This window comes from Asparagus officinalis, chromosome 1 (assembly GCF_001876935.1).
Source record: "Asparagus officinalis chromosome 1, Aspof.V1, whole genome shotgun sequence".
Classification (NCBI taxonomy): Eukaryota; Viridiplantae; Streptophyta; class Magnoliopsida; order Asparagales; family Asparagaceae; genus Asparagus; species Asparagus officinalis.
Genome location: NC_033794.1, coordinates 44,067,841 through 44,088,968, shown reverse-complemented (window position 1 = coordinate 44,088,968; position 21,128 = coordinate 44,067,841). Strand labels below are relative to the sequence as shown.

At 39.1% G+C, this 21,128-nt stretch overlaps 3 protein-coding genes across 7 annotated transcripts; 2 read left to right on the top strand and 1 right to left on the bottom strand.

Annotated features, from left to right (window-relative positions):
* LOC109833751 lies at positions 3,584-4,294 on the top strand. The gene has a single exon (XM_020401549.1). It carries the CDS (start codon positions 3,584-3,586, stop codon positions 4,292-4,294), a length of 711 nt encoding a protein of 236 aa, XP_020257138.1.
* LOC109823443 (peptidyl-prolyl cis-trans isomerase Pin1) lies at positions 4,910-8,363 on the top strand. Its single transcript, XM_020389732.1, has 2 exons — positions 4,910-5,331; positions 8,011-8,363. The coding sequence occupies exons 1-2, from the start codon at positions 5,097-5,099 to the stop codon at positions 8,133-8,135; spliced, it is 360 nt and encodes a 119-aa protein (XP_020245321.1). The 5' UTR covers positions 4,910-5,096; the 3' UTR covers positions 8,136-8,363.
* On the bottom strand, positions 9,873-20,757 carry LOC109823424 (protein FAR1-RELATED SEQUENCE 6-like). Of its 5 annotated transcripts, none has more exons than XR_002242406.1 (9): positions 20,616-20,757; positions 20,418-20,477; positions 15,528-15,725; positions 12,919-15,032; positions 12,728-12,835; positions 12,529-12,639; positions 11,449-11,517; positions 10,725-11,291; positions 9,873-10,518 (listed from the first exon to the last, which is right to left on the bottom strand). XR_002242406.1 is itself a non-coding variant. In XM_020389709.1 (9 exons), exons 5-9 carry the CDS (start codon positions 14,560-14,562, stop codon positions 11,247-11,249), a joined length of 1,977 nt encoding a protein of 658 aa, XP_020245298.1. In that variant the 5' UTR covers positions 14,563-15,032; positions 15,528-15,725; positions 18,031-18,078; positions 20,418-20,477; positions 20,616-20,757; the 3' UTR covers positions 10,574-11,246. The 5 variants fall into 5 exon arrangements, 4 of the variants coding, with proteins under 4 accessions (XP_020245298.1, XP_020245290.1, XP_020245304.1 ...); XM_020389709.1 differs by lacking the exon at positions 9,873-10,518 and adding an exon at positions 18,031-18,078 and having other exon boundaries at positions 10,574-11,291; XM_020389701.1 differs by lacking the exon at positions 9,873-10,518 and having other exon boundaries at positions 10,574-11,291.

The window sequence follows — 21,128 nt, the reverse complement described above, 5'->3', positions numbered from 1 at the left end:
GAATTTTCAGAGTTGCTGCTGGAGATCCCAGACATGGGTGAGAAGGACTCTCTATTCTCGTTCATGGATGGCCTCACAGGATGGGCCAAGATGGAGTTACAAAGGCGTGGCGTTCAGACTCTGGCCCAAGTAATGCAAGTAGCCGAGTCGCTGATCGAGTTCAAGAAGGTGAACAACTCGTCCAAGGCAAAAGATAAAAAGGGTACGCTTACTAAAGGTGGGGGAGAGAAGGATAAGCCATCCAAAGAGTTCCCACCTAAGTCAACGTCCGAGAAGGGTAAATCCTATGACAACTCTAAAGGAGGTCACCGTTCAAAGAAGTTGGCATGCTACTTCTGCAACGGTCCACATAAGGCTATGGACTGTCCCAAGAGGGCCAATCTTGCGGTCCTAGTTCAGAAGGAAGAGGAGAAGCAAAATGAGGAGACCCGAATCAACTCACTTCGTCTCCTCAATGCAATCAAGGCAAAAGTGGATGCAAGAGCTCGGGGCGCGATGTTCATTGAAACAACCATTTTCGGTAAAACCTTCAAGGCCCTTCAAGATACTGGTGCTTCTCATCTCTTGGTTTCTCGCGATGTTGCTAGTAGGTTGAATCTTAAGATCACCAAGGGAGGGGGTGTCATCAAAGCTATCAATTCAAGTCCCACTCTCATCGCTAGCGTGGCTCAGAAGGTAGATGTAAGCATTGGAGAATGGTGTGGCCAAGAAGACTTGACGGTCGTGACCATGGACCACTTTGACGTAGTACTTGGCTTGGAATTTTTGGACAAGGTGAAGGCCGTGTTGGTTCCATACACCAACACAATGTGCATCCTAGAGGGCAGGGCGTGCACAGTTCCGATCAAGCGCGAGAGTGTGACTTCTAAAATGCTCTCGGCCTTACAAGTGTCCAAGGGCGTCCGTCGACATGAGCCAACTTTTATTACTACAATCAAGGTGGAGGAAGACTACACCAGGGAGAAGACGTGCCCGAGAATATCCGAAGTGTCTTGGAGGACTACCACGACATCATGCCCGCAAAGCTACCAAGTAAGCTCTCACTTAGGAGAGAGGTGGATCACAAGATCGAGCTCGAGTCAGGAGCTCATCCCCCAGCCATGGGACCTTATCGCATGGCACTACCGGAGTTGGAGGAACTTCGAAAACAACTGAAGGAGTTGCTGGATGCCGGATACATTTGTCCGTCTTAGGCTCCATATGGTGCCCCTGTATTGTTCCATAAGAAGCACGATGGGTCATTGCGGCTATGCATCGACTACCGGGCTTTAAACAAGATCACGGTGAAGAACAAGTATCCCATTCCAATGATTGTGGACTTATTCGACAGATTGGGGCAGACAAGGTACTTCACTAAGCTTGACTTGCACTCGGGATACTATCAAGTACGGATTGCTGAAGGAGATGCATGGCACTACCGGAGTTGGAGGAACTTCAAAAACAACTGAAGGAGTTGCTGGATGCCGGATACATTTGTCCGTCTTAGGCTCCATATGGTGCCCCTGTATTGTTCCATAAGAAGCACGATGGGTCATTGCGGCTATGCATCGACTACCGGGCTTTAAACAAGATCACGGTGAAGAACAAGTATCCCATTCCAATGATTGTGGACTTATTCGACAGATTGGGGCAGACAAGGTACTTCACTAAGCTTGACTTGCACTCGGGATACTATAAAGTACGGATTGCTGAAGGAGATGAACCAAAGACGACATGTGCAACCAGGTACAACTCTTATGAATTCCTGGTTATGCCGTTCGGTCTCACCAATGCTCCAGCTACATTCTGCACCATGATGAACAAAGTGTTGGAGCCTTCGTTCGGTCTCACCAATGCTCCAGCTACATTCTGCACCATGATGAACAAAGTGTTGGAGCCTTTCCTAGACCATTTCGTGGTGGTCTACTTGGACTACATTCTGCACCATGATGAACAAAGTGTTGGAGCCTTTCCTAGACCATTTCGTGGTGGTCTACTTGGACAATATTATGATTTATAGCCAAACCATGGACGAGCATGTGGAACACTTGAGGCAAGTATTCCAGACGCTTAGAAGTAATGAACACTATGTGAAGAGAGAAAAGTGCTCGTTCGCACAGGAGGAGGTGGTCTTCTTAGGCCACATCATTGGAGGAGGCAAAATTCGCATGGATCAAGCTAAGGTGTGAGTCATACTAGAGTGGGAGCCTCCTACCAAGGTGACAGAGCTGTGATCATTTCTGAGCTTGGTGAACTACTACCGAAGATTCATAAAGAGCTACTCAGCATTGGCGGCTCCACTGATAGACTTGCTGAAGAAAAACCAGGCATGAGATTGGAGTTCAAAATGCCAGATGGCATTCGAAGCTTTAAAGAGACCTGTGATGGAGGAACCAGTTCTCGCTCTTCCTAACTTCAGCAAGCCCTATGAGGTACACACTGATGCGAGTGACTTCACAATTGGAGGGGTGTTGATGCAAGAAGGACACCCCGTGGCCTACGAGAGTCGAAAGTTAAAAGACACCGAGAGGCGGTACACCGTTCAAGAGAAGGAGATGACGGCCGTGATCCACTATCTCAGAGTTTGGAGGCATTACCTACTTGGGTCCAAATTCGTAGTAAAGACAGACAATGTGGCCACCAGCTATTTCCAAACTTAGAAGAAGTTATCTCCTAAGCAGGCACGATGGTAGGATTTCTTGGCAGAGTTTGACTATGTGCTCGAGTACAAACCGGGAAAAATCAACATAGTGGCAGATGCGTTAAGCCGGAAGACATAACTTGCTACTATGATAAGTCATCCTCGGAGCACCTTACTTGATCGTATTAAGGAAGGTTTGTCTCATGATCCTACAGCCAAGAACATGGTGGACTACGCAAAAGAAGGCAAAACTCGAAGGTTCTGGCTAGAAGGAGACCTACTTTATACCAAAGGGAGACGGGTGTACGTGTCATTATTCGGGAATCTAAGGAGGGAGATCCTTAAAGAATGTCATGACTCTCAATGGGCGGGACATCCAGGCGTGCACGGAACTCTGTCTCTTGTAGAAGAGACGTATTATTGGCCTCGCATAAGGGATGATGTTGAGGCCTACGTGAAGACTTGTCTTGTGTGCCAACAAGACAAGACAGAGCAGAGAACACCGGCCGGACTGTTAGAACCATTACCTATTCCGGAGAGATCTTGGGAAAGCATTTCCATGGACTTCATCATGGGTCTACCCAAGTCAGATGGATGCAGCATTCTTATGGTGGTGGTTGACCGGATCTCTAAATACGGCATTTTCATTCCAGCCCCAGCCAAGTGTCTAGCCGAGGTAGCGGCACCACTATTTCTGAAACACGTGGTGAAGTATTGGGGGGCTACCAAAGTCCATCGTAAGCGATCGGGATGGTCGCTTCACAGGAAGGTTCTGGACGGAACTCTTCAAACTCATGGGGTCAGATCTAAACTTCTCTACTAGCTTCCACCCTCGGACAAATGGCCAGACGGAGCGGGTAAACGCCTTGTTGGAGGTATACTTGAGACACTATGTGAGTGCTAACCAGCAGAATTGGGCGAAGCTACTGGACATAGCCTAATTCTCCTACAATTTGCAAAGGAATGAGTCTACCGGGACGAGCCCATTCGAGATCATCACAGGTCAGCAACCACTCACTCCAATACGCTATTGCTACAGGTTATAAGGGAAATAGCCCAGCCGCTTACCGATTTGCTAAGGAGTGGCAAGATCAGAACGAATTGGCACGCTCGTGCTTGAATAAGGCGTCAAAGAAGATGAAGAAATGGGCCGACAAGAAGCGAAGACATATGGAGTATCAAGTTGGAGACTTGGTCCTTGTCAAGCTTTCTACATTGGATCAACATAAAGGGCTACACAAGAGCTTGATACGCAAGTATGAGGGCCCATTTCCAATTGAGAAGAGAGTGTGGAACGTGGCTTACAGGGTAAAGCTTCCCCCAACCGTGAAGTATCATCCGGTCTTCCATGTGAGCATGTTAAAGCCATATCATCAAGATATGGAAGATCCAGATAGAGGAAAGTCTAGTCGAGCGCCAATAGGGATTCGTATGGAATTCGACAAGGAGGCCGAAGAAATTCTTGCGGATAGGACGGTTCGTGAAGCCAACAACCACCCGAGGTTAATTCTTGCGGATAGGACGGTTCGTGAAGCCAACAACCACCCGAGGTTAGAGTACTTTGTGAAGTGGAAGAGCTTACCCGACAGTGAGAACAGTTGGGAACCTACGCGATCCTTGTGGCAGTTTGAATACTTGATCGAGAAGTTTCGTCAGGAGAAGACTAAGCGATGAGGGCATCGCTTGGATAGGTGGGGTAGAATGTCACGAACCGCCCCATTTTTGGCTCAATTGGGTGCATTTGGACTCACTTATTCATGGTTGGGTCCATGAAGATCCTAGGGTTTTCTAGAGTTTTCTTGGATAATAAAGGTATGATAAATATCTTGTATCTAGAAGCTTCTAGGAAGTCTCATTAAAATATCTAAGGACCCTTGTAAAAGCTTCTAGAAAGTCCCATGTAAATATCTAGGGAGATATTTTAGGAGAAGAGTCTAGAGACTCAATCTTAACCATTGATTGTAAGAACAATCTAGAAGGCTAATCATAGTCATCCATTGTAAGCTAGCCTTACCTATAAATAAGGGCTAAGCCATTTCATTTGTATCAAGCAAGAGTTGCTAAGCAATAAAGCAATAAGAGCTTCAACTTCCACTCTTGAGTGTTCTCTTCCCTTCTCTTGAGTGAGTGTTTGAGGGATTAGGCTAACTTAGCCATTCTAGTAAAGAAAAAAATGACTAAGTGCCGTACGGATTCAAGTGAGGTTTGTGGTGAAAGAATCAGCCCTTGACACGTGACCGTACTTGTAAGAACGGACTCATCCCTACTATTAACTATTACCATCTCAGATTCTCAAACCCAAAGCCAAAATCAAAATCAAAATATCCACGGTAGAGAGAGAGAGAGAGAACGAGCCCTAGATCGGCGAAAATCGAGAAGGAGAAGCACCGCAAAGCGCGCCGCATCCATCGGATCGGTTACGCCGCCAGCAAAAGACAACCACACCACCAAGAAGAGGAAGGAAAAGCCATCGTCAATGGCGTCTCAGCCTCAGGTTAGGGCTTCCCACGTCCTGATCAAGCACGAGGGATCGAGGAGGAAAGCGTCCTGGAAAGATCCCGAGGGGAGGATCATATCGGCGACGACGAAGGAGGCGGCGGTCGAGCAGCTGAAGGCGCTCAGGGAGAAGATCGCATCGGGAGACGAGAAGTTCGAGGATGTTGCCAAGAAGTACTCGGATTGTAGCTCCGCCAAGCGCGGCGGTGATCTAGGTCGGCTTTTTAGCATCTATCCTTTGGCGGCCTCTTTAGATTTTGTGAAAACTAGGGTTTTATCCTTAGGCATTTTATCGGATTTCGATGTCGCTGGTGAATGGTAGTCATAGGATTTGAAAAGTCGCGTCTTTTTTTAGTGTGGATGCAATTCTGTTTGCGTGTAGTTTCTTTAGGCGCATTTAGTGATATTAGTAGGGAGATCTAGGGTGCTGGGGGTAGAGCGGTTTTGTTCCGTGGACGGATCTTTTCGAAGTTTGCTCGACGGGCAACGTGCTTGTAGAAATTTGTAGTTTGAAGACTCGAATACATGGCACTCTACACGGATGCTTGTCATATTTACTTTTATTGTTTCAAGCGCCCTAGAAATATAGACGGTTATGAGTAAGTTACTGCTGTGAACATAAGATGAGGTGCATTTACAATTCTAGTTCTGACCCCTGTCTTAGTAATACACCAAGGTTCTTGATTGACAGCAACCTCACCGTGAAGGTCACCCCGAGAATAGGTCGAGCACCAGAATGACCTCCCTACCAAACTTTTTAATCGGGCTGTTCAATAGTTAATCCTAGATACTGCTTCTTTCGGCATGACTCTCGTCGTAATCTGCTGATGCCAGTTTTAGATATGGATCCGTATGTAGTTTCAACACAATGCTCGTTCTCACATCTGAGGTTTGTAGTGTCGGAAACTACAGTGTAAAGTCTTGATCATCAACTTTCTACTACCCCTTGATTATTTGAAGAGTGGAACCTGGGATTTTCTGATGATGTTAGTTTAAAAAAGTTTCAACAAAAGCATGGACGTGGGAAAATGGAATTTTAATTTTATGGAGTTGGTATCGTGGATAGTTCTCGAATAGGGTGCTTTTGTTTCATTATAAAACTATTGTTTCTTCTGCATGAGGAATTTTGAAGGCTGTGGTTATGTGCCTGGCATTTTCACCTTTCATTTGAGAAAATGGTATCTCGGCTCTGCTGACGTGCGAAAGGAACAAGATTGATTGTAGTTTCTTTCTTGCCTAAGCTTAGTATTCCTTTATTAGTTAAGGATCCATACAACCAAAGAATATACTAATCAACCTCTTAGGTGCTGATTCAGTAGGACATGCCAACTCAGTATTATGCATGACTAATTCAGGATAACAAAGTTTACTAGGTTTTCTTTAATATTCTATAAAAAAAAATTATTTTTAGATAGAAATAATGTGTTCTCCTGAAATTAACACTCAACTTGCTTTACGGATGTTAAATCTCAATATTGTTTTTCTCTTTATACTTTGTTGTGTTAAAAGTTGACGCGTTGATATTTTACACTTGCCTCTTGTTTATGCCACGTTACCAAGATTACTAATTCCCTATGTCAAATGTTATCATCTGACTTTCATGGTGTTCCCTCAGTTTAGGAGAGTTCCTGGGTTATTCAGTTACACTGCTAACAATGGGGTTTTTCCTGAACAACTGATCACCTGGGATTTGGTTTACTCTGTCCATAATTTTCTTAGGAAAAATTTGGAGCAATTCCTGTGTTATGGGGTGCCGATTTGAAGAGCTTTCATCCATCTGTTTATGGGGTCTCTTGAGTTTAAGTTACTTGAGAAATAGCTACTTCTGTTTGCATAGAGTAAAGGTACATAAAAAGGTTGAATTAAGCTGGTTATGGTGGTGAAAACTCTGTGAACTTTAGCTTGATGCTAATTTTATGTATTTGTTAGGAATGTCTCATAGTGCAAAACAGATGAAATTACAGGTATAGCAGTAGCGCAGTCCCCAATGCTGTAGTCGTTGATGTCCATGCTATTTTCTTTAATTAAGCTTTTTGAAGATGGAAGGAAGACATCCAATAATCTTGCACCAGTATAGAGAGAAGCTGAGATGTGTTTTAGGGATATTCTGTTGCATGGCGTAAAGTTGCAAAAGTTTATTAAAGTTTGATCTGTAGTTGAGATTGCAATTCTTTGACCGCAGTATAATCTTCTCGTCTGGATGAATTTGTTCCAGTATTACAGCGTGTACATTCTGGTATGCAGGTGCTAATAATGGGTTTTTTTTTTCCGATCCACTTTTTCAAATTCTTGAATGGCTATAGTTTATAAACCTCCATTCAACTTTTACCAGAAGTTCACTATGGGTTGCATGTGAAGGCTCGAGTTTTGACAACTTTTTCCCAGGACCTTATGCTAGCAAAAGCTCTATATTCTATCTCTATTTACAATTTTTTGTATGTGATTCTGGAAGTCTCTGACATATGGTATTTGAAGTGTATTACATGTATAATTGGAGGTAGCAAAATGCAGTTAAATTTCATGTTGTATATGAAAGTATGTTTATTGAAATATGTGGAGCTTCCTTGTAACTTAGGCTACATTTATAAGTGCAGTCCAAAATATCATTTCCGCTTATGTACTACTGTTGTGATGGGAAGTGATGCTTGATGTCATTATAGATGTTATACTGTGATTAATTAGAGAGGAAAGGTCATTAATGTTCACATGCTTGGCAACCAGCACTTGTCAATAAGTGAAGTACTTTGGATCATGGAAAGAAAGCTCCTCGAAAATATCTTCAATGCTCCAACATTTATGTTCCCATATCGTGTTAAATAGAAACATTGATATCCTATTATCTATTAAGTGGTCTATTACTTTGGCTCCTGATCTTTTTAATTATTATCCTGCAGGTCGTTTTGGGCGGGGTCAGATGCAGAAGCCATTTGAGGAAGCTACTTTTGCGCTGAAGGTTGGGGAGATTAGCGACATCGTGGATACTGACAGTGGAGTCCATATCATCCTGAGGACCGGTTGATTGCTGTAGGTGTCTTGATCATCTAATAACTTTCTATGCTTAGTTTGATATGGTGCCTTTATCTTGTTATTCTTGAGCGACTGCAATCCATTAGATTTGTTGTGATCATGAGTGAAATTTGTTTCTTAAAGGCAGCAATTCAACATTTTAATGCTAAATGATATATTGATGACTTGATAATTTGTAATAAACTGACTTTGATCTGGCTTCTGCTTTTTTGTTGGTAAATATCTGTTACAAGTCACTTATTCTTGCATTTTTTATTCCGATTGAGCCTATAAATGCAAGTAGGGAACTATACACGTCTGCTTAGAACTAGGACAGTTGCATGACAAGTATCTCAAAGTGTTTACGCAAGGCAGTGAAAAAATTCACTACATACAAATAACGCAAAATGCCTTTTACAATTATTCATTAAAATAGAAATGTGTTTTGACACCTTGTTGCGCTGAGAATGAGCTTACAATCGTGATTTAAAGGAGAGAGATGGTTTAAGGGAGAAAGTCTGGAGATCATTTGTGAGTGTCCTGAGATCATTAATCTCAATTTATGTGAATTGTAATCTCTCGTCTAATTAGTGAAGATTTATCTACTATTTTCCGTGGACATAGGACAGCCAAAAGTAACAAAAAGGATGTTATTATGTGCGGCAACTTACTTCGACTGAACCATCGGCTAAACTGCATTTAAATGCATTAGACGATCCAAGAACCGTCATATGAAGAAAATGTGGATATTGTTCATCAAACTCTCGAAGCTGGTGATGAAAACTTCTGCCATTACAGTACGTTTGGTCATAGCAGCCTATCTAGAACATTGCACTTAAGTGACCGTTATTTTAAAACCGAACAAATAAATAACTCAAAAGTATTAAAATATTTCAGATCACTATCACGAAGTTAAAAAAATCCCAGATGGTGTTAATATTTATTTATGCGTCTAAAAATATCATATAACACAGGGTACTAAAGTGTAACTTTTAGAAATTTTAGGGTATTAAAGTGAGGTTATTTACAAACTGAAGGTACTTATATGTAATGTTGCATAAACAGGAAGGCACCAACCTGCAATACTAAGCAAACAAGAGGGCACTAACGTGTAATATTCTGAAACTTTGCTCATTTATCAGTAACATTTAAATATTTGGGGGGTATTTATTTACTCGGTTTTAAAATAAGGGTCACTTAAGTGCAGTGCAACGTTGGTGGGACTAGAGGGCATTTAAACGCAATTTAGCCTTAACCATCAACTCTTTTGATGTTAAGCTGGAGTTACCCGAGACAAAATGTGAAGTTGCATGCTCTGTACTGATTAGGAACAATTTTTTTAGCCTGCATTATATTCCTCTTTAATATGCATCCTGAGGAGTTATCAGTAACCTTCTCATGGTTTATATATCACAGGTATTATGCTAATCATCTAATAAATTGTCGAGTTAATTACACAGAATTCCCCCGTGGTTTATGGTAATCACATGAAGATCCTTGAAATGTCCTTAATTGTGAGAGGTTTACTTCCCTGATTTTAGTTTTCTAGTCAAATAATAAAATTTTGTGTGCTTTAATGTTCTCGTTAAATTTATGCTATATGCTCTTCATTCTTGGGAAGTTGTCTTGTCAACGGACGATTCCTACAGTTGACTGTATCTGATATCAACAGGATGTATACGGCTTGTTGCTGAATAGCCCGTCAAATGTTACACAGTTTTTCCACCACACATAACAAAAGAGAAACGAGTGAAGGTTGTTCGTTTGAGATTGTTTTATGGACAGGGAAAGAAGAAGAAAAAATAACACAATGGCAACCGTATCTGCTCTAGTTCATGTATCGTATATAGTTGAGATTGTCTGTTTTAAGAGGTAAACTACACTAAACCCCAATCACTATTGGAATTGCAGAATCGAATCACCAGTAAGTTCCAACATTCTCGCAGAATCACCAGCAAGTTCCAACAATCTGCAAATAACCCCCACGATGACGCCCACATTTTGCGTTGACGACACACGTAGATCCTAAATGCAGATTAACGCCGTCATGAGGGTCGTCTTCAAAATACGGAAACTTGTTCAGGCTTTCTGCAATTCCAGTAGTTATTGGGGTTGTAGCGCAATTTTAGAAGTTAATGGGTCTGCGCCCTGTTTTTTTTTCCTTCTTGTTTGGGGGGTGGTTACTGCAAAACGCTGAAATTCTTAAGGGTTTAGTGTAATTTACCCAAAATAAAATCAATTATCTTCATATCGCGCTTGGGAGCTTGGTCAAAACGAAACCAGGTACAGTTTCATAAACTTCGATCAGCTGTACGTGCAACGTGAGTTAAGCTTTTTGATATCAAATAATGTCGTAGCATATTGCATGCAGGGCTTCAACATCGTGAAGTAATTACCTAAACAAAGGAATGGTATTGATAATTGAGAGAAGATGAAAGGCAGGAAATCTGCTTCACAGCTTGAAAAGAGAGAAACAATAAACAATGGGCAACATACAATAGCATTAATTTAACCGCTAGACGTTGCGGAGTAAAATTTGCCACTATATTCTATGCACATAACTACAGCTATTTCCTTGTAGAAACAGGACGAAGTTGCTTACTTGTTTGTAAGTTGTTTCTTCAAACGACAAGTCTAACCAGCAAATTATTGATTGCTTGCTTGAAATCCTGAGTTTGGTCCCAGTCGTCGGCATCCGTTATAAAAGCTTCCTCACTTATTCTTCAACCGAGAACTTAAAATTATTTCTAATTTCCCAGAAACAAAATTTCTCAGACGCGATCTTTACTTCCAAGCAACGGCAGGAATCTTAACTCCCTCGAGATTATTCAGAAACCATCGGGCTAGTTGTATGCATCGGTACCCAGAACCATGACAATAAAATTAGACTGTTGTCAGATAATCCCTCAAAATTTTCCATCAAGACTGAATCCAAACCTCCAATGCCTTCACATCCAGCAACCGTTGATTTGCACAATTTCCAAATAAGATATTTGCAACTATATATCCACATTTTTTTTTCTTATCCTTTTTGCTCATTCAAAAGTAATGTCATGTTAGAGGATTTATTTCAGCTATCCACAACAGGTTTTCAACCAAGATACTTCCATGTCTTTCCCCTGTTCTACCCAGTCCTTCGAACAGAAGGAACTTTTGAAATCTGATCCTCCTGCATTTTTATCACATTAATCAAACTTTTATTAAAAATAATAATAGAGTAAATATGTAACTAGATATCAAATACTGTCTTTGCTTGAAAAAATTAAGACTTTAAACAACTTGACGATATTATGGGAAGCTGAAACAAAAAGGAGAGCTGGAAAAACCTGTAAGATTTGCTGATAAATCCATGGAAACCCATTCTGATTTACCATTGTCTGTTGATCATACTGACCCTGTGAAACACGGTAGGAAATATATAGGGAGGTAATACTGAATCAGTTGTGAGAATACGGAATTTGTTGCAACAGTTTCAAGTATGACATTGAAAATGAAATTGCATGAAGTGCAAAAACAAAAGAAATAAAATAAATGCAACCATATTTGTGATTAATTAAAGGGATTTTTGCATATATACCCCTTAAATCTGTCATGATTGCAAAATTACTCCCCAAGTCTTGGTATTTGCAAAATTGCCCTCAAATCTCTTGGATTGGATGAGTATACCCTTCTCAATAATTTTGGAAAAGATACCCTCTTATTCTTTCTTCCCCATTTTCATATATCATTCCTCTCTCTCCGACCTTAACATTTCCCTCCACCATGTCGCCCCCTCACTTACAATACGGAAGGAATTATAAGACAACGACAAAAAAGACATGATTATGAGCAGCTAAGAAAGCTAATTATTCATTCAAAGCTGGCTCCTTGGTCTTGGTCTCCATGAATGCTGCAACCACATTCTAGAAACCCAACATTTTAGACTCATTCAAACTTGCCCATTAACAAAACTCTCCCCTGTTTCAAGAACACCGAAGAAACTTAATTTCCCTTAATACTAATCCACAAGAACGAAAAACATGGCTAGTAGACCTTTTCTTTTTCACCAAAATTTCACTTCTCACTCTCGGCCCAATAAGCCCATTCAAATCCCTAATCAGAAGCAAAACCATTGTCCTCTCAGTGAATCATAACAAATCTCAAAGCTAATCAAAGACGACGAATCAGCAAATCTCAATAGACCAAACACACTTCTCCATAGGATGAGTTAAACAGATTCATTGCCGCTGGGAGAGAAAGCAGAGGGTATTTTTGCCCAAAATAATTAAACGGGGTATTCTTATCCAATACAAGAGATTTGAGGGTCAATTTTGCAAATATCAAGATTTGGGGGTAATTTTGCAATTATGAAATATTTGAGGGGTATATATGCAAAAATCCCATTATTTAAAATACAGAATAGAGACCTGTAACAAATTGTTTGATTGTAGCCTTGGTTGACTGTTCATATGATGCTGCTGGTTAACATGCAAGTCAAAGTGTGTGCCAAATGACAAGTCGTTTGGGTTTAAGTCTTCCTGTAATAAGTTTTTAGAATAAATGGGGGAGTAAGATATGCCGAAATGTATTGAGGACAATTATACAAGTTCTGATAACAGAACAAACCATTAAATTGATGCCTCCCTGTCCTATATGCGTATCAAGATGGGAAACTGTTGGAGCAGCTTGAAGAACATTGTCCTCATTTGCTATCATGGCTGACCTGAGAAAATCCTGTACATGAAAGATATATGATGGTATCACACAGTAGTTACATGTACTGATCAACGTAAGTTTCCTTTTTACTAACCAAATACCTGTTCCTTATTTGTCCGAACTAAGGGCTCAACGTTACACACTCTTCCCTTTTTCGGTGGCCTGCCTCTCCGCTTCACAGGCAGCAAATTAGAATTGCTATTCGCGTTATCCTCAGTGAATCCCAGCTGTGAAACCAAGAGATTCTGAACATTTTGGTTTGAATGAGTGTCAAAACAGAGAAGCTTAGGTTGATTGTCCCTGCCAGATGTGTCATCAAGAAGAGACTTCTCTATCTCTTTTATCAACTTTAAAGAAAGTCGGTATCTATCTTCAGATATGAACCCTACATCCACAAGCTGAAGAAACCTACTGGATAGATAATCATAACGCTCTGGGAGATTATTAACTACAGCATCATCTGAAGAGCGAGCCATAGCATGTAACTGCTTGAAGTCCTTTTTCCATCGATCAAGGATATAGTGAGATGGAATCTCAAAAATTTGTTGAAACTTAAACACAGACAACACGTGTCTACACAGAATACCATGGAAATTGAAAAAACCACAGATGCATTGCACCACAACGTCATCTGCATTGAACAAGACTTGATAATCCTTGCTCTCTGTCCTTTTACCATCTTCAATGTATGAACATTCTTTAATCTCAAAGGTAAAGATTGAACCATCAACCTTAACTGGTGTCACATGACAATACATAGTGGCTTTTAGTTCATCTTGGAATTTCTTGAACATGTTAAGGGTGTATACCTTTGATAACTGCTCTTCCATATAAAACTTGGATATTATAAGCGGCGTCTTATGAAAAGTCTCAGAGTCTGTTTGAGCTTCCTTCTTGAATTTGCTTAGTAAGGCCATCTCACATTTACTGAAGAACTGCTTTATCGACGTTCTAGGAAACACACACCCTTCAAAAAAGGTAGTTACACTCTCACCACGTTGTGAAACCGACATCCCAGCCCAGAATGTGTTGTCTTTAAGAAAAACAGGGACCCAAGAGTGCCGATCCTCATACAGTATTTTAAGCCACTCGTTACTTTCAAGTTCATATGTCTCTATCATCTTTTGCCAATATTCTTCAAACTCTTCAACCCTTAAAGAGTCATATGCCACTTTCTTTATTGCCTTCTTGATTGCTTTGAATTCTGCAAGCCCTCTCAATTTGTCAGGAATCTTTTTTAAAACTTGAGATAGGCACAGACGATGATGTGTTCCTGGGAACACCTCTGCAACTGCATTTTGGATAGATTTGCACTGATTAGTGATGATAGCATTTGGAGGGCACCCTAGCATACATGTGAGCCAAGCCTTGAATAACCAAATATAGGTCTCAGTAGTCTCATCAGAAACCAAACCACAACCCAACAACACTAAGTGGCCATGATGGTTCATCCCAACAAATGAAACGAGAGGCAAATCATATTTATCAGTCAAGTAGCTCGTGTCAAATGTAACTACATCGCCAAAATACTGGTATGCTGCCCTAGATCTAGCATCAGCCCAAAAAAGATTCCTCAGACGCTCGTGCTCATCAAAATCTACCAAATAAAAGAAATTTGGGTTCTTACTCTGCATGGATGCAAAAAATTGATGAATTACTTCATTATCTCCTTCCGCGAGCTTCAACTTTCCAATTTCTGTTCGACCGCATCCTCTACCATTGAATCGGGCATCCTCTTGTAGCATCTCATGAACCTAGCAGTTGCTGGATTGACTGGATGATTGTGTTCAAGTTTAACATCCACTAGATGTAGCAACCCATCGCCACGCGACTTTGCTGATATCATAACCTCACAATTAGTTTTTGCTGTTCGTCTAGCTTGGTACATTGCATCACTTCTTCCTGTGCCTCCCTTAGAACATGCTAGAACCAACCGTCGGCATACTCCTTTTTTGGTGAACGAGGACTTCTTTACTGCTACCCCAAATCCAACACGCAACGCATATTGCTTGAAGTAGTTGTTAAGTTCATCATATGACGTAAATACCAGACCAACCCGAGGTGTTTTCTCATTTTTCCCATTTATGTTAGGATTCCTACTTAATTCATCCTCAATGCTTCTTTTGGCATCAGTAGAATGATCATCCTCATCGTCAAGAATGATAACTTCTCTGTCCCGTTTTTGTGGACACTCCTTGAGATCATTTGCTATCTCCTATAGAAACAGTTGAAAAGCATAATCAGGAGGGAAAATTTGTAAAATAGACCATTTTTATGAAATATATAGCGAAATAGACCAATTTGAAAAATAATTAGCAAAATAGACCTCTTTTGAAAAAAAGAGGTCGATTTTGAAAAACAATGCTCAGAAAACATACGGGACTACTAGTCCCGTATGTTTAGAGCCAACTAATCACGTATTAGTAACTCAGAAAACATACGGGACTAGTAGTCCCGTATGTTTTCTGAGTAGAAAATTTTACTAATCCGTGATTAAAACATACGGGACTACTAGTCCCGTATGTTTTCTGAGCTGTTTTGCAAAATAGACCTCTTTTTGGCCTGTTGGCCAAAAAGAGGTCTATTTTGCTAATTATTTAGCAAAACGGTCTATTTTGCTAAATAATTAGCAAAAACGGTCTATTTTGCATTTTTTCCCTAATCAGGATATACTTTCAGACAACTATACAAGATCCAAAATCATGCATACCTGAGTTGCTTTATCATTTTCAACTGTTGTTTCGTTCTCTTTATTCTCCTTTACCTCAGTGATGTTATTATCGCCAAAATGAGAAACATCTTGCAGTATACTTCCAGTTGTCATCCTGTCCGTCTCAATCCCCTTTTCTTCACCAATTCTACAATCACCAATATTCTCCGTATTAAGGGAAGAACTGTCCGTCATACCCTAGAAAAGAAGAGAAACAAGTAAATACAAAGACACTAAATTGCAAGCTTCAAAAAATACCAAACCATGGCAACAACAGACCATAACTTCCTCATGTTTGGGAAATTCTATATACAGTAAACAAATGGTTCAGTGATCTGAGCAAGATGCATTTATAAAAAGGAGGAGATCCATAGATAAAGAATACATGGGGTCAATGAAAAATCTAACTGAAACAACTGTCTATTAATAAAAATTAAAAGTAACAGCAATTCCGTAAGACTATCCTGCTAAGTCGACCTAACAAGATCAATATCTTCACAAGATAGATTCTAGGCCATTTCTATTTTATTTATTACGGCACTATTTACTGTGGTAAGAATTCTTGCTTCCCAATGCTCCTTAATATGATGCAACAATTAAGTTTTGGCTTTAACCGGCAGATAGTTGATGACTATTTGTTGCAGATGTACAAAAAAACTGATAGAAGTAAAGTCTTCCTTTAATCTAACTCATGAGGAAGGACTATGTTAGTTCTAATGGAATGGGGGAGAGTTTTTATAAAATGACTAACAAATTTTTGAGGATATTTGAGGTAATCATGATAGGTGTAGCCTTGTTTCTCTGTTCTCAAGTCACAATTAAAGGAGAATTTCCTTTTCTCCTGCTCAAGAATAGAGAAGCCTGTTAAACCTGTGTAACATGAAGTAGTGAAAGGTGCTGATTCTAATGTGCACTTGTCACTGCCAGACTGGGCAAATCTCAGAATCAAAAGCATGATAAAAGTGATAACAAGAAGCTTCTGGGTAAGAAAATTGTATTCAGATGAATAACCACATTCAAAGAGGATGTCAAGAACAAAATGTATGTATCAGATAACAAAGGCCAGCATTCATGATGAAAGAAAACTTTATTAATTGCCAATTGGTGAAGTTGTGGAAAGTGGGTGTCAAGTCTTGTAACTAGCAAAGAGACAAAATAAGCAATTTTCATAATACTAGCCTAAGGGTGGCAATCTTGACCCAGACCCAATAACCCACCCATGTCCACCCACTAAATGGTCCACCCAAACCCACCCATTTAGTTAAATGGTTCCTAAATGGGTCGGTATTGCTTCTATTTCAACATAATTGGTCCATAACTTGACCTACCCGTGACCCGCCCATGACCCATTCCAAACCCACATATTCCTCTCTCGGTCTCTCCCCTCTCTCTTATACGCAATTCTGGATCAGAACTCTCCAGCCCTAGTTCCTCTCTCTCCCCTCAAGTGCTTGAGTTCTCTCTCCTTCGAGCCATAGTTCCTCCTCCCTCTCTCCCATCAAGCCCTAGTTCCTCTTAATTACCAGAAGAAGATCAAATCTCAAATATCAATGTTTTGGACTTGTCAAGGAAACAAATTAGGGTTTGACTCTGGTTTGCATGTAAAGCTAAGAAAATTAAATATATTCATAGTTACTATTTACCTTAAACCATTTCGACTTATTGTCTAATGTAGAGCCTTCCTACCTTCAAAACTACTTGTACTCTGTGATACCCCGACATGGCCAAATTGGTCTCGTACCCGTGTCGGGTACGTTTTGGGTGCGGATCCGCACCCAAACGGCAGGGACACGACGATTGAAGGCGTGAGGGAAAAAAAAGTACCCGAGCTTCGAAGGAGTAAACGACAATCTTCGAGGGATGACGAGCTTCAAGGGATGACAATCTCTGAGGGAGGAGTCGATGACGAGATTCGAAGGAGGACGAGCTTCGAGGGAGGAGTGAACAACAAGCTTCGAGGGAGAACAGTGAAAACCCTAGCCCTAGAATCCACTTAGAGTCGGATTTGAAGGAGGAAGCTGATAGAAGCAAAGGAGAAAAGTGAAAACCCTAGCCCTAGAACCCACTATTACCTATTTATATGGGTAGCATTTGTAAATAAAAATTATATTAGTTCTAAATTGTTTATATAGGTAATAATATTAGTTCTAAATTGTTAATTAAAATAAAAATAGCTTACATTTGTATAGGTAATTATATTTGCAACTTTAAACAATATACTTATAGTATTTTGAGGGATGTTTGTAATATTTTGGGGTATAGTTCTAACTTATGAATGTATGCTTGTAATTTTTAACTCTCGTTTTGAGAGGTAGGCTTGTATTTTTGTATGCTCAAGATGAAAGTAATGAAAATTAGAATTCGGTATTATCTTCAAATAAGTTATATAACTTACATTTGTCATTGATTATACAAACCAATGTTACATAATAATATAACATAAAAATTGATCTATTTTTCTATATGTTCATCTTCTCTTTCTTGTCTTCTTTAACATTATTACCTTCAATTCTCCAAGAGATCATTGCCATCCCGACATCTTAGTTTACACCTGCAACATGCACTTTTCTTTAGTTTCTTATTTATTTATTTATTTTGAAAATAAAACAAGGGGTACCCCCTGTTCATTGTAATAAAAAGAGATAAAGAGTATAGTTACATTTAGTTTCTTATTTATAATCTCCACTTTACATAATAAAAAATATGAAAACGTAATAGGTATTTAATTCAATATTGATCTAAAGTGAATTATTTTATATACATACATCTGTGTCCCCGTACCCTACTTTTTACAAATTTGCTGTGTCCCGTACCCGTATCTAGGCAACATAGCTTGTACTACTTTGTAGAGTTGCCAACAAATGGCCTCATTTGAACAATAAAATTTTGTTTTACTTGTCCTACTTTCTACATCACGAGCCAGAATATGTAAAAACATTGCCACGATTTCCTCAACTATAACACTTTTTGAAGCTACCAATCCCCCTTAGTACATAGGACATAACACAATCTCTTATATCAGAGTTTCTTTAAGTTGTTCAGCACATTATTTGCATTACAAAATGCAAACAAGACTTCAAATCCAAGATCTTCTAAAGTAGGCCCTCTCATCCTCTTTTTCATGTGTTCTTGAATCTCCAATATGATACCACGCACCAAATGAAGCCACCATAAAATTAATTACTATCAAAACAAGAATCATTTTTTCCTCCGCTCTAATCTCTCCTCTCAAATTATCTCCTTTCATGTTTATGTTGGACCCTCGATCCCTTCAATCATTGTCAGTTTTAACCCATCAAGTTGAAAATGGATTAACAATCCAGAGTAAAAGGCAAACATACCAAATCCTATCAAATTGTATTACAATCTAGATTAAAAGGTCTCACTTAATCCAGTGTAAATTTCTCAACATTAGCAAAAAAACAAGAGTACAAAAATAACATCGGTTTGTAGGATTGAACTCACAAAAGCATTTAAACAAACATTTCCTCATCATGGAACTTAACAATGAGTAAGAATCCTAGTTCAAGTGCAATGATGAGCATGTAAAATGGGATTATATGTCGGTTTACTCCTGCGTAGTGTGTGTGTGTGTAAGCATGGGACAAATATACAATTATTCGAACAGTTTGGACCAAAATCTTACTTCTTGTTAGTTGCTGTTATATGTGTTTTATGTACTTGGTTTACATAGTCTTTCTATGTTGAATGAAGTGTTTGGAGAGCTCATTGAATTGGACACTTTCTACTGCAACCTTGGTGGTGAAAGAAGCTGCTTTCTTAAGTATAAGCCAATGGGCATATCTAGAAGGCTATGTTCAGACCATAGTTGAAAAACACCCATTACATAACTCGTTATGTTGCGCTATTTAACCTAACATGCCTTAAATGTTATATAACCTTATGAAATAACTCAAACACATCACTGTACGTTATTACATATAGTATGTGTTATTTCAATTTAATTTACGCTATTTCAATATAACATGAGTTTTTCCAATATAACTTAGGCTATTTCAACATAAGTTCTAGAGACTTGAGAGTATATCCTTTCTTAAACCTTGAAGTGGTTGATTAAGTACTTTTGAATTGATTGTTAAGCCTTCTTGTCTTGTTTTGGTGATATCATTATGTACTTGTAAAATTATGAATATGACTAATAAAACAAATATAATGATGAATTAGCTGTAAATTTATGATTATATATTTGAGTATCCGATAGTGGCATTTATTAATAAATCTATATGGCTTGTATTAAATTAAAGAATTTTAGTAAATTATTTTTGTATTATGATATTACTTTCCTAATTCTTAAAATTATTTTGAACATCTTTTATATTTTTAAGATTAAACAGGAAGAAAATAGTTTATTCCTGATTGTGATGTTATGTTTGAAACTTTTTATGCTTCTAATTATTACAGTCATTATGAATAGTTTGTATTTTATTCCTACATTATGTGTTACGTTTTTTTTCCTATTTTTTTCTTTAACCCTTAGTAGAAGGTGGAGTGTTGCGTTATGCGTTATTTTCAACATTTTTAGACTCCAAAGTGATGGATTTTACATTGGCTAAAGTAAATTTTGTCATTTAATCAAGCTCTTAAATAGTAATTAGTTAAAATCTGGACATGCGACTCTTGTGCTGAGTATAGCTGACTTCTATGATCACAATACAATAGAGAAGGTTCACAAATTGAGACTGAGCAGCAGCAGCGGCAGCATAAAATTTTCAGATTAAGGCCAAAAAATTAGCAAATGGGCATCCCAAAACACCCATAAAAATTCAAACTTCACCTAAGAACTCCACCAAAAAAACCAAAATTTTGCGAGGTAATACAGGCCACTCAATCAAATAAAATTACAATTAATAAAAAGAAAATAGGCTGCACCTTTGAGACGAGAGAAGCTCACCCTACTCGAATCCAAGAAGGAGATTCCCCCAGTTTGCCCTGGAATTGGAATCATTCATCACCATTAACAATCAGCATTGCTTATTGCTAAGAAATTAGTGACAATCCCATCAAAAAATTCCAATGGAAAAACTCAAAAATTATCTGAGATAGAAAAAGAGAGAGAAATCGGAGCACCTCCTCGATTCTCTGAGAGAGACCCGTCGTCAAAAGAGAGAGGGAGAGCGTCGAGCGACGAAAGTGGAGGGAGCAGAGGGATCGCCAAATTAGGGCTTTTGAGTCGCGATGGGGGTTTTCAGTTTGGTGGTTCTTTGATACATATTTCATATTTCGAACTTAGTCCCTCATATCGCTGAAATTGCTACTATGCCTCTCAATTTTTAAGATAATTTCAAACTAGTTCCTTAGGGGGGTTAGTCACCTAGAACTTAGAATTGGAACTGAGATAATATGTGGGATAAATTATTAAAGTATTAGTCACATAGAACTAAATCTAGAATAAAATTTTACAGTGTTAGTCAAGTAGAACTCTAACAAAACTAGAATTTGGATAATTGTACAAAATTATCCCACTTTTTTTATTTTTCTATACAAAAATGAGAGCTCTAGTCTCTCAAATTATTCCAAGTTTTAGCTTGGAACTAGGTGGTAAAAAACTAGAACTCATATTTATTTTGTTATTTTTTATTT